Here is a 13,369-nt window from a genome sequence, read left to right on the forward strand (position 1 = left end):
TACTGGAAGCAAGTATGCAGGGTCTCTCCTGCTAGCATGTCCAAATGCTTGTGTTAGTGGCAGTGTTATTTGGAAACTTATAAAATCTTACTGTTTCTAATATTTGATAATTTGTCTCTCTGGATTCCTAGTTGAGAATAATTTGAGTAGTAATAGAGTTAACATTGCGTATTACCAAGCTTTCATCCTAAAATCAGCAAAAGATAATGGATCTGAATTTATGCTCTATTTAAGATGTAGGTGTAAAATAAAATAGTGGGGAAGAATCAGAGAATTTTTGCAAGTTATTCCTAGCATGTGTCTACTCTGGAGGTGGGGACAATCTTTATAACAAAAGCAAAAGAATATAAGAAAGTGTTTCAGTGGTTCTTGATTGACAAAAACCATTCAACATGCAAATAGGTGGTATATGTTGATATCTTGGCCTGACTGGCTGCTAATTTCTGAACCAATCTGTTTGTGCATTTAAGTCATTTATTCTCTATTTCAAAAAGATTGAATCCATTAAAGTCTTAAGATCTGTCTTCCATTATAATGGTGAAAGATTTTGACCAGATTAGGGAAAAGAAAACACAACAGCCTGATTTTGGGAACACAGATCTTCTCAGAGGGGAGCACTTTACAAAGGAGATTGGACACCAAAGGCAGAAACTCTGAAGATTTTGAAGAAACAGAAGGATTATGGGAAGTTTTAAGGGTCCATTTGAAAATGGAGATTAAGAAATTATGGACAATAAAAATTATGGTGAAGATACATATGTATTGATCTGGAATGTTGCTCATGATATGTTGGTAAGTGAAAAAACAAATTTAAAACGGTTATATTCTGTTGGAGAGTGAGGCAGGAGAGGTGGCAGCTTTAGATATGGTGGTCAGTGAAGCCCTCTTGGAGGAGGTGATACTCGAGCTAAGATGAAGACTGCAGAGGACAGGCACAGCGGCTCACACCTATAATCCCAGTGCTTTGGAAGGCCGAAGGGGGAGGATCACTTGAGCCCAGAAGTTTGAGACCAGCCTGGACAACAAAGTGAGACCCTTGTCTCTACAAAAAATACAAAAATTAGCTGAGGGCAGTGGTGCATACCTGCAGCTCCACCTACTTGGGAGGCTGAGGCGGCAGGATCGCTTGAGTTGAGGAGATCGAGGCTGCAGTGTACTGCGATCACGCCACTGCATTCCAGTCTGGCAACAGGTAGGTTTTCCTTTAGATTTGTTTTGAGACAAGCTCAAAAAAAAGGTTTTGAGGCCGGCCCACAAAAAAAGACTACAGGAAAGGAACAGCCCTGCAAAGATCTGAAATTAGAGCATTCCAGATAGAGAGAAAAGTTGGGGAAAAAAAAGACAAGAAAAGAAGTTGGGGGGTGGATTCTTATGTTTAAACCTGGAGTAGTTTCCTCCTGTTTCTTCCTGCAGTGCTTGGTATTGTTATGTACATATAGGAGAGATATATTCAATAAATGTTTGTTAGATTACCTAGGAGCCGATAAAAGCTTTGAGACAGTGAGGACTGTGATGACAATACTTAGTTAAAATAGGTACAATTTCCCTTCTCTCTATTTTTGACCACCTTTCTTCTACATAATAGGAAGAAACACAATTTAGATAAATTCCCATCTGTCTTTGTCATTTTTCATGTCAATACAGTATGAATAAAAGATTTTACTTTGTCTTCTAGAGTTATTGTAACATGCTTTTAGAACATATCTAAGTCAGATGCCTAGCCTGAAAGTATTTTTACATTCTAAAATGATATTTATGATTATGACCGAATGAAGTTGTTTACTATGTTGGAAGAGAGTAAAAAAATAACACATTGAGAAATCAATTTTAAAACTTAATCTTTTTTCCTTCTTTATAGGGCCTATTCCACTAGAAGCAAGATGGCTGAACTCAATACTCATGTGAATGTCAAGGAAAAGGTAAGATCAAGTTATATTGGCTCACAGAAACTCCAAACTGGGTAATACAGTCCCTCGCTGGTAAAAACTCAGTTACAATGGAGAAAAGGAAAATAATTTTGGGGGATATGTAGTAAGTTTGCCACACCAGTGAACTGTTGAGCAGAAAGAATCATAAGTAATGTCTACTGAAAGCATGTTAAGCATATGGCGCTCATTTTTTCATTTACTCTTGACCATAACCCCATAAAGAAGATACTGTTGTTATTTCCATTTTACAGAGGTGGAAGTTGAGAAACAGAGAAGTTAAGTAATTTGGCTAAGTTCACGTAGCTGGTAAACAGCAGAACTGGGATTTGAACCCAGGCAGTATGCCGTTCCACAGTTCATACTCTTCACCCCCACGCTGGGTTACACCTAAGAGCAAGGGTATTATATTATCTCTTCAGAAAGGGACTCAGAGAGACATCCAGTGTATCACCGGGTGGTCATGCTGGGCAGCCTTTGACGTTTCTTTCAATGCTGAGAGTTCATGACTCTGAAAATCCCCACTTCTCATGATTTGCTGGAGACTGATTCCACTTCAGAGCTCTTTCCAAGTCTATGCTGCGTCCTCCACTGAGGGTCAGAATCCCTCACTTGCCACATATGCTGCCTTGCACTGTTAGCTCTTAAGGATCATAAACCGTAGACCATGAAGATAAATTTGTCCAACCCATTTGTCTGACACCATAGGAACTGAGGCCCTAGCACTGGTTTGCCAGTGGTTTTACAGGCATGTGGGAGAGCCTCGACAGGAGCCCAAGCCACCACAGTGCTGGTGCACCTTCCACAGCGTCACCCCACAGCCTTCTCTGGACTGTAAACCACGTGAGGGCAGGGGTTTGTATCCTCACCATACCAAAAATGCAGAGTGAAGGATGAGAGAAGTGACATTTGTGAAGCTCTTACTATTTTTCTTTCACTTAGCAACGGGGTAATAGACCCAAACACCACTCTAGATGCCAGGGGTATGGCACTGAACATGTGGATGAAGTTCCTGCTCCCATGGAGCTCATATTTTAGGGCAGGGAAGCAGAGAATAAACACAAGAATATCTAAATGAACACAATTGTTTCAGGCAGTGATAACGACTGTGGAGAAAACAGCAAGGCGGTGTGATGAAGGGGGAGGCAAGGGGAGGTAGCTGCTCTATTTGGGGTGGTCAGGGAAGCCCTTTGGAGGAGGTGACATTTGATTGAGATAAAGATGGGGAAAGAAACAACCATACAAAGATGTGAGGACAGAGAATTCCAGACAGAGAGAAAAGCAAAGCAGATGCCTAAGGTGGACTAAGTTGAATGTGTTTGACGAGCCAAGTGGCCAGTGGTCCAAGTGTGGCAGACAAAGGTGATTGATGATGGGAGACGAAGTCAAAGAATACCGCTTAGAATGCCAGCTCTCTGTCCAGGTCCGTGGATCTCCAAGGGATCGTGGTTACAATCCATGGGTCCATGAATGTAGATGAGAACAAATACATTTTTATCTTCACTAATATCTAAATGAAATTTACTAGTTCCTCCAGTCATGAATATAGGCAAAGGAAAAAAAAAAAAAAAACAGAGTAGGGCTGGGTGTGGTGGCTCACACCTGTAATCCCAGCACTTTGGGAGGCTGAGGCGGGTGGATCACCTGGAGTTGGAATTCAAGACAGCCTGACCAACCTGGAGAAACACTGTCTCTACTAAAAATACAAAATTATCTGGGTGTGGTGCCAGGCACATGTAATCCCAGCTACTCAGGAGGCTGAGGCAGGGGAATCACTTATACCCTGGAGGCGGAGGTTGCGGTGAGCCAAGATCGCGCCACTGCACTCCAGACTGGGTAACACAGCAAGACTTCGTCTCAAAAAACAAACAAACAAACAACGCACAGTAGAGCAGCAGTGCCTGTGACTTTCACAATTAAAAATCACAGACATTTTCATATTCAATTACATTTGTTGCAGATATCCTGAAATGTTGTTTGTTCATCACTACTTCAAACTTACTGTAGTTATAGAACCCTGTTACTATGTGATGTTATTTGATGTGTTAATAGAGAAGTACATATATTACTGTAGCATGTTTGTTTTTATGAATATATTTTTTATGAATATATTTTTATTTTATGAATATATTTCAATATAAGTAGTTTCCTTTGTAATCACATGCAGTTTATTTCATGAATTTTAAAATGTTATTTTGAGAAAGACCCCAAAGTCTTCACCAGACTGCCAAAGGAGGTCCACGTCCTGAAAGGTTTGGAACCTTGATACTGCCATGTAGGGCATTATTCAGAGAGCAGAAAGAAACTGCTGGAAGGTTTTAAGCAGGAGTATGACTTGATCTTACATCTTCTAAAAATCTCACCTGGCTCCATCAGTGACTGTGCTACATATTTTATAAATCTTCATATTAAATAACCTTTCTGTTTGATGAGGACACTGAGGCTTGAGGTCAGACTTGTCTTGGTCAAAGTCAAACTCTCAAGAAATGTGGAGGAACAAGGATTCAAACTCAGCTGTGTCTGGTTCTAAAGCCTGTACCCTTTCCACATATTACTGCTTCTCAGGGTTTTCCATCAAGATGCCCCCAAGACACAGAAGGACTAATATGTTACTCCAAGTCTCTGGGCACATGGTCAAAACTAACTTCTGACAACACACAAATTCCTTGGAGTATTATTACGTGTTGTCTTAAAAATTGATGCAAAATTTTTTTTTTGTTTTGTTTTGTTTTTTGTTTTGTTTTGTTTTTGAGACGGAGTCTTGCTCTGTGCCCCAGGCTGGAGTGCAGTGGCGCGATCTCGGCTCACTGCAAGCTCCGCTCCCCCGGGTTCACGCCATTCTCCTGCCTCAGCCTCCCGAGTAGCTGGGACTACAGGCGCCCACCACCTCGCCCGGCTAATTTTCTTGTATTTTTAGTAGAGACGGGGTTTCACCGTGTTAGCCAGGATGGTCTCGATCTCCTGACCTCGTGATCCGCCCGTCTCGGCCTCCCAAAGTGCTGGGATTACAGGCTTGAGCCACCGCGCCCGGCCTGATGCAAAATTTTTATCCATTGTATTTAATAATATATTCCGCACATTCTTTCAGTATAAAATCATTGTAACTTTGTGATACTTATTATGAAATATATATACCATTCCTAAAATCCTTAGTATCTTCAAAATGATAAGTGTCTTTTTGTATGCTAATGAGCTGATCTTTGGCTGAGGGCTCTTGGATATAGTCCAGTGGGGACTGGTTGCCCAGGGAACCAACCAGGTGATTAGAGGGTTGGAATTTTCCCTCCACCAAACTGGCAGGAGGGGAGAGAAGCTGAAGGTTAAGTTGATCACTGGTGGCCAGTGATGTAAGCAGTCATGCCTATGTAACAAAGCCTCCATAAAAACCCAAAAGGGCTGAGCTAAATACTTGGAGGTTTGGCGTGGTGAACCCAGAGAGGGCATGTTAGCTTTGAACCCCTTCCCACATACCTTGCCCTGTGCATCTCTTCTATCTCGTGTTCATCAGTAACCTTAATAATATCCTTTGTAATAAACCAGTAAATGTGTTCCCTAAGTTCTGTGAGCCACTCTAGCAAATTATAGACAGTCCCTGATTTATGGTGGTTTGACTTAAGATATTTTGATTTTATGATTCCAAAAGCCATAGGTACTCAGTACACTCCTGATATTTTTTACTGTTTTTTTTCCCCAAAATATTTTTGTTCTGTGGTTGGTTGAATCCACAGATATGGAGCCTGTGGACATGGAGGGCCAACTGTACTTGTGCTGGAATCTGAAGTGGGGGGTGGTCTTGTGGAACTGAGCTCTCAATCTGTGGAATCTGATGCTATCTCCAGGTAGACAATGTCAGAATTAACACTAGGAGAACTAAGTGGGAGAACACTCAGCTGATGTCTGCTGAAGAATCCACTGCTGAAGGATTGCTTGGTGGAGAGAAGTCCCCCACACATATGGGTGACCAGAGGTCCCCAGAAGTATTCTGCATTGTGAGAGTATAGTAGGAGAAGCTGAGTTTGTTTTTTCCTATATCTTTACAAACTTATTGGCCATTGAGTAAAAAATAGCAGCAAGATGGCCCTTTTATATCGTGGCTTCTTCATATAATGTCTGAACTCACAGTCATATATTCAAGTGAGAGTATGTATTCCCCAATTTGAGAAGCTGGGTTGGGCGCCATGGTGCTGACCAAGGATCGGCAGCCCCTTTCCTAATATCTGCTGAGATAGAACAGCTCCTAGAGTTGGACCATGGAAAGGAAAAGCACTTGAAAGAATCAGACTCATAGCAATTGATCCCTGCAAAGCATGGCTGGTGGACAGACCAATATGGTAGACTCAGCAGCCAACATTAGAGTGTTAGAGTGTCTTATTCAAAACAGAGGTGGCATCATGCCAATGAGGGAAAATAGGCTGATCTGTCAGCACACAGATCATGGAGGTTCAGTGTGAATGCTCCATGCATAGGCTTAAGAGCCACAGTCATTCCACTCCTCATGAGCAGTGTCAGATGTCCACATGACAGTTGACAGTAGTGTTTTCCCACTGCATTTCCGTAACTTATCAAAGTGTTGGCACTATTTTGAAAGAGGGTGATGAAAATGGAAGTAGTGCTTCTGTAACTTATTTAATGAATTCCATCTTCCCATGTCAAAAGGTTAATCGATTTCTCAACTCAGTAAAATAAACCATAATAAACAACTGAAAATTCTGATCGTTTATAATTTTACATTGATTTATTTTAGTATACTTACTGTCTTTAGTTATTAGCTTTCATGGCCTTTTTATGATTAGTTTGTTTCTCAATCTGTCACACAGAGCAATGACATTTTAATTATGAAAATTAATAATAACAACTGTTATGTCTTAGAGTACAAGATTGTAGAGATCAGATAAAACATCTATGTAGTGCCGTTGATGCAGTATCTAGTCAAGCACTGTGAGAAATTAATTACTTCATAAGAAATGTTGGAATCAAATGAGTTCATCAGTTGCCTCTAGTGGGTCCTCTATTGGATGAATTCGAGTAGGTGCTTTGGTGAGGAAATGATTCCTGCCTTCATGCAGCTTTTAGTCCAAAGGAGCAGGTAGCTAATAATTTCAGGTTTAATATTCAAGACAACTGAAAGTTAAAATTGACAATCATTTTAACTGTTTCATTTAAAAATATCTCTATCTTGTTGGATTATAGCAATAAGGAATTAAATTGAAAATATGGTTGCAATCAGAGTCTGGTCTCTTGAGCATTACATACATCCCCTGCATGAGTGGACCCCATCCACCTTTTACACCTTTATCCACTGCCACATCTCCATGCATCTCTCAGTCGCCACCCTGACCTTAAATATGTCTGCCTCCTTTGCAAAGGCTGTTTCCTCTGTCTGGGATGTCCTCCTCAGGGACTCAACTCTCCTTTCTCCTGCCCTGCCTGAATGATTCACTCTTCTTCTGTCATTCACCTTGTACTTCTGTGGGGTTCTCTGCATTCTCCACTGCAGCTGTTATTCCAGGGAGTGTAATTGTCGGCTGTGGCTCCGTCTCACCGTGTGAGACTATGTGCTTCTTGGAGGTGGTGAATGGTTCTTACTATTTCTTATTCTTGGGTTTGATACATAGTTGACCCCCCAGATAGAGTTAGATAAATGAATGAATAATGAATGAATGAACATGCCTGCTTGAATTGTTAAGTTCTTTAGAGACTTCATTTCCCATTTACGATGTTTTGCAAAATCTCAAGTCTTCTTGAAAAATGAAATGTAGGTTAATGGAAATGTCATCTCATTTTAGTACTCTTTTTGCTATTAAATAAAGCATGTTTTAAATTTCTTCTAAAAACAGAAACTTGGGTTACTTATGTTGACTACCTGTGGTTCTTCAGAAAAGTTGTATGTTTGCATAATCATACAGGTGGTCTCAGCTTCACAATACCAAATGAGGTCCTTTGCTGAGTAACCGGTCATATCCCGCTGCACGAAATAAAAAAGTAAAGAGAGAAAAAAATTCCCCAAATGTCACTTTGAGAAGGTGAGATATCAGAACAAAATCTTTGGGCTAATCTGATCTTATATATAGGGCATATTCATTTTTAATAGCTTCTTTTCCAAATAATGTGTTTTTAAAGAAATTGAACACTAGAAATTTATAGATGATTTCAGTGTAGGGCTTAATAGTCACCGTTAGATTATTTCTGTGTAAAATATGTGGGTACCAAGGTAAATTAGATTTACAAATGTTTAAATGTAATTTTAACTGAATAAGAAAGGATTATTAGAACTGGTATAGACAAAATAGAAATTTTATTCAGATATTTTTAATGCGTTCTCATAAATCAGTTTAAATAGAATACAATTCAGCAGTAAGACTTGATGGTGGAAAGTAAAGAAGTTCCTTGCGAATGGGGTTAATAGTTGCAAAGTGTCCAATTATGCACGGATAACTAATTCCAATGAGTGGTCCCTAAGCCACACTGGAAGACGCAGTATACTTGGGAGGTGACATCCAACAAGGTAAGGCTGTGGAAAGAGTGTGGAGTTTGGAGACAGAAGTCAGAGATTATTAGTTGAGCATCCTGAAATAAGCCACTTAACTTTTCTGGGCCTCAATTTCCTAATCTGTAAATTGGACATGATAATAAAATCTGCCTCACAAAGTCATCAAGTACAGTAATAAATGTAGAGCTGCTTTATGAGCTCTTAACAATATAAACTAGAAAGCATCTGGGGGAGCTTATCTGTTTATTTCACAATTAGAAAATGGAAAAGGAGCTCTAGTTAATTCACATTTTTGTTTGAGGCCAGGCACGGTGGCTCACACCTACACTTTGGGAGGCCGAGGCAGGCGGATCACCTGAGGTCAGGAGATCGAGACTAACCTGGCCAACATGGTGAAACCCTGTCTCTACTAAAAATACAAAAATTAGCTGGGTGTAGTGGCGGGCACCTGTAATCCCAACTCCTCAGGAGGCTGAGGCAGGAGAATCACTTGAACCCAGGGGGCAGAGGTTGCAGTGAGCCGAGAGCATGCCACTTTACTCCAGCCTGGGCGACAGAGTGAGACTCGGTCTTTTAAAAAAAAAAAAAAACAGTTTGAAACTCAAAATATAAATTCCCATAGAACCAAGATTAGAAAGAAAAAGTAAAAAGAAAGAACATAAAAGTGGACTTGACTTTTTCAAACTTTTATAGCTATTGCTGAGCCTACAAAAAGTAAGCAAGACTAGACAATATGATGATGATATAGAAATGGGGAACAGCTCAGACTATAATGCCATTGCTGAGCTGCACCACTCACTGGCAATAGCTTTTAGAGCTGTTAAAGTTAGGTTAAATTGGTTTATAAACAATAATTGTATAGAATCATTAAAATAAAAAAGGAGGAATAGGAAAAAGGAGAAAAGTCTCTTGTCCAGAGAGGTGACATATTCAATATCTCTTCAGATAATGGGAATAGAAAGTGTTCATGTCTGTGTGTCCTGATGTCTGTTTTAATTATTATAAAAAAATTTTTTTAATTATTTTTGAATAAATATATACTATTTTATTATTTTTTTCTTGTAACTCTCTTGATTTGCATTTTACAAAGTAGTGAAGTATAGTTCAAATCTTTATGTGGGGTGGAGTGTGGTCAGAAAAATCCAAGCATTTGGTACAGAAGAAACCCATCGTTATGCATCTTTTAAACATTAACTCCATTTAATAGATAACTCGCTTCATGGGATTTGAGACAAGTTTTAATGCTAAGTAGTTGTTTTGAAAGTGCAAACCATGCAAGCTTTTGGGAAAATTTTGCAGAGTGTTGAAGTCAATTTAGTCCAACCCTTGGATTCAAACAAGAACACAAGCCACACAGCTTTCAGATTTCACCATGGAACAGGTTCTTGTCATCATTTTCTCATAGGAAAGGGTCATTAAATTTCCCGTTCACAGAAAGGAGAAACATTGACAATAGTTGTTGCCTAATGCTTACTTACAGAACTGCTGTTACTGTTGCTTGGCAACTAGAAGAGATTAGACAAGGAGTCTAAAGGAACTGAATGAATAAATGAAAATGTCAGCATCAGTTTCAGGGGATAAGAAGAAATTTACTATTGTAGGATTAGCATTGCATTGCTTTTTCCAGGCTACATGATTGGAATTCACAGTGTTTCTCTCCCTGCTTCTCCTGCCTCCCCACCCCCACTCCTTCCAGTCTTTCCTGGTAGCCCCTGTGCACTGTGGCTGAGAGGTATATATAAGATAGATGGTTAATGCTAAAGAATACAAGAGCATGTCAAAAATGAAACCCTTTGGCAGCAGGAAACAGTAACTCTGTTCACAATCCCTTGGGATTTATAGGTACTTTACCAACATTCTAGTTATTTCTCTCCATGATCCTTTGTATTAAATTATTCAGTTTTTACAGAGAAGAAAATGACAATGTTGGAATGCTGTAACAATAGTTCCTTCTCTCCTAACCTTGCACACTGGAAATCTGTTCAGATAGATTAGACAGACAGGTAGACAGACAGATAGATAAATAGACTCGGACCTTAAAATTGTTATTGCTTGTATTATTGTTAAAACTACATTTTCTCTGTAAGTCATTGCTCCTTAACTTGATTATAAGCTCCTGATGGACTTTTGATTTATTTGTGTACTTAATAGCTCCTATAATATCATAGACTTTGTGCCCCCCAAATATTGGCTAATTAATCAGTGTTAAATAATTTAGCCACTATTGTCTAATGGTAATTCTCAACTTACGGGGAGGAAGAAGGAAGTGGGACATGCTTCCTGGGTCTAGGGCAAGTATTAAAATGTCAGTGGGGGAAAAAATAGGTATAATTAGAAAAGAACCCACATACTCGTTTTCTTTTGAGTCCTCCAAGAGACAGATGCCAAGATAAGATGGGATTAGAAGAGATGGGGAAGACGGTAGGCAGCCAGAGCAGGCAGGGAGAGGCTTTAGACTTCCATACAAATCTGATAGCTTGAAAGAAGAGGGAGAAGAAAGGAAAATCGAGCAGAGAACGTCTCAAACTTACAATGCAGTATTGAATTTCGGCAGGCTGATGAGGAGTGTTTAGGCCAACATTGCCCACTGGAGGAATGTTCAGAAATGAGCTTTCACTAGTCCCCAGCCTCCTCAGCTGTTAACTAGCAGCCTTCTGGGGGGAGTTTGGCTGGGGTATAAATGCACTAGGGGACCCAGAGGAGTGGCAGAGGCTGTCAGTCAACTGTATTGATTTCTGTAGCTGCCACAATACCTCAGAGTGTATCAAAATGTATATATATGTATATCAAATACATATATATATTTAAAAAGGAAATTGGAATACCTATTTTGGAATTCAGTTACATGAGAAAAGCTTGACATTTTTATGTTTATTGAAAAGAATAAATTAAAAGTTTGAGAACCATCATTCTAAAGTAATTAGTAAATTAAAATGCAAACTCTAGAATTTCCCATCCTTTAGCAAACCAAGTCATACTGCCACTAGTATGGGGAGTCTTCTCAACTTCTAGGGCAAACAGTGATTCAGTAATCTTATTGTCCATTAAAAGTATACTTTGTTTCAAACCACATGTAAAGTAACAAAGGAACATCATTATACTGAAAACCTGTGTCCTTTGTGTACAATGTGTATACATTGTATTTATTCTCTTGGCTTCCATGTTTTAATCTGCTAAACGATGGGAGTTCACCTAGATGAACTCCAAAATCCTTGGCAACTCTATCATTGGATGAACCTGTGGTCTTTCCCACCTCCTACGCACTGGCACTGTGAAAGGCCAAAAGGGAGACTGTGCTGCGGATCAGAGAGCATGGGCACCAGCCTGAGTCCTGATACAAACTGGTTGCCTCAGGTTGAACTTAGCACATAACCTCTCAGTACATCAGTTTCTTATAAAATAAACGAACCTGATTGAACCATCTTAAAAGTCCATGTATGGTTCACTGGCATAACATTTCTGATGCTCTCTTGTCTTAGGGATGCTTTGGAACTCTGCTTCTCAATCCTTGAAGGTAATTATCAAAAATATATTGAAATGATGATTTAGGATCAATTATATAACTTAATGTTTTTCTTTCTTTTTAAAAATACTATGCTAAGCACATTTAACATGAAATTTACCCTCTTACTGTGTTTTTAAATGCCAGTACAGTATTGTTAGCCATAGGCACAGTGCCTCTAGAGCTTACTCATCTTGCATAACTGAAATCTTATACCCATTGAACAGCAATTCTCCATTTCCTCCTCCTTCCAGGCCCTGGAAACCACCATCCTAGTCCCTGCTTCTATGAGTTTGACTATTTTACGTGCTTCATATGAAGGGAGTCATGCAGTATTTGTCCTGTGCCAGGCTGATTCCACTTAGCATAGCATCTTCAAGATTCATCAGTGTTGTCGCACATTGCAAGGTTTCCTTTTGTAAGGCTAGATAATATTCCACTGTGTATATATACTACATTTTCTTTATCCACTCATCTTCCAATGGACAACTGCGGTTTTTAAATTTCTTAGTGGCTCAAATTGTAATTTTAGGAATTTGGCAAATGCTGACTGGTTTTAATTCTTTTTTACTGCCTTTAGAGGAAAAGCAAAGAAATAAACTCATAAAATCATTGAGAAAACAAGATCTGGCCAATCAGATGATAATTTTGACTGGTGTTCAAATCATCATGCTCTTTTTTAATTGATCAAACCTGTTAAAATAAAAAATGTAGGTGAACAAATAAACTCCCCTCAAAGAGAGAGAGTGTGTGCTTCTAGTTTCCATGGTGTTTAAATCATCAGCTTCCTCCACACCACAGCGAAGAAATATCCAAGGTTAATATAATTTAGAGATTAACCCAGCTCCCTTATTCTGGTATTGACTAAAAGGTAATTAACTCCTTTATTCTGGTATTGATTAAAGGGTAATAGTGACTTATGCCTTTATGGTACTCTTTATCTGAAAAGTTCTGTGAATCAGCAGGAAAAAAAAGAAATCCCTCAGGGAGAGTGAATGTCAATAATTACCATTTCCCCCCCACCCCCGCCCCCAAGTGGAGACTTTAAATTGCAAAGAAAATGAGAAGAAATATCTTACTGAATATTCTAAGTTAGAAGCAGAAGATTAAAGTGTCTTGTTTCTACTCTGATTAAAATACCAGAAACAAAATGCCTTGAATGAAGATAACATTTTTTTGTCCTCAGTAATAAATTCAAATATAGAATTCATGAGCGATAGTGGCCAGACAGAATATTTACCTAAGTCCTAATACAATGTAGGTATAACCAGCTGGCTGAAAACAGACTTCCAGTGGACTCAAGGACTCAGTGTACCCTAAAATTATGTGCAAGTCTAACTGGTAGTTCTGGGAAAATATGAGAAGAATCAAGAACAATTATAGAAAACATGCAGGTATATACTGAATATATGCTAGATAAATGGGTAAAATGAGATATATATTAAGCTCATT

General features: G+C 39.1%; 1 protein-coding gene across 31 annotated transcripts in view; it reads left to right on the plus strand.

Moving 5' to 3' along the window:
• The window catches only part of SPATS2L (spermatogenesis associated serine rich 2 like), a 171,875-nt gene that overhangs the window by 79,920 nt on the left and 78,586 nt on the right, over positions 1–13,369 (plus strand). For all 31 annotated transcript variants that reach the window (XM_077956287.1, XM_077956299.1, XM_077956304.1 and 28 more), the window contains 1 exon segment: positions 1,859–1,919. In XM_077956287.1, the coding sequence (XP_077812413.1) occupies positions 1,881–1,919 (39 nt within the window). In that variant the 5' untranslated portion in view covers positions 1,859–1,880.

Source organism: Macaca mulatta, chromosome 12, assembly GCF_049350105.2.
Source record: "Macaca mulatta isolate MMU2019108-1 chromosome 12, T2T-MMU8v2.0, whole genome shotgun sequence".
In the NCBI taxonomy this organism is placed as follows: Eukaryota; Metazoa; Chordata; class Mammalia; order Primates; family Cercopithecidae; genus Macaca; species Macaca mulatta.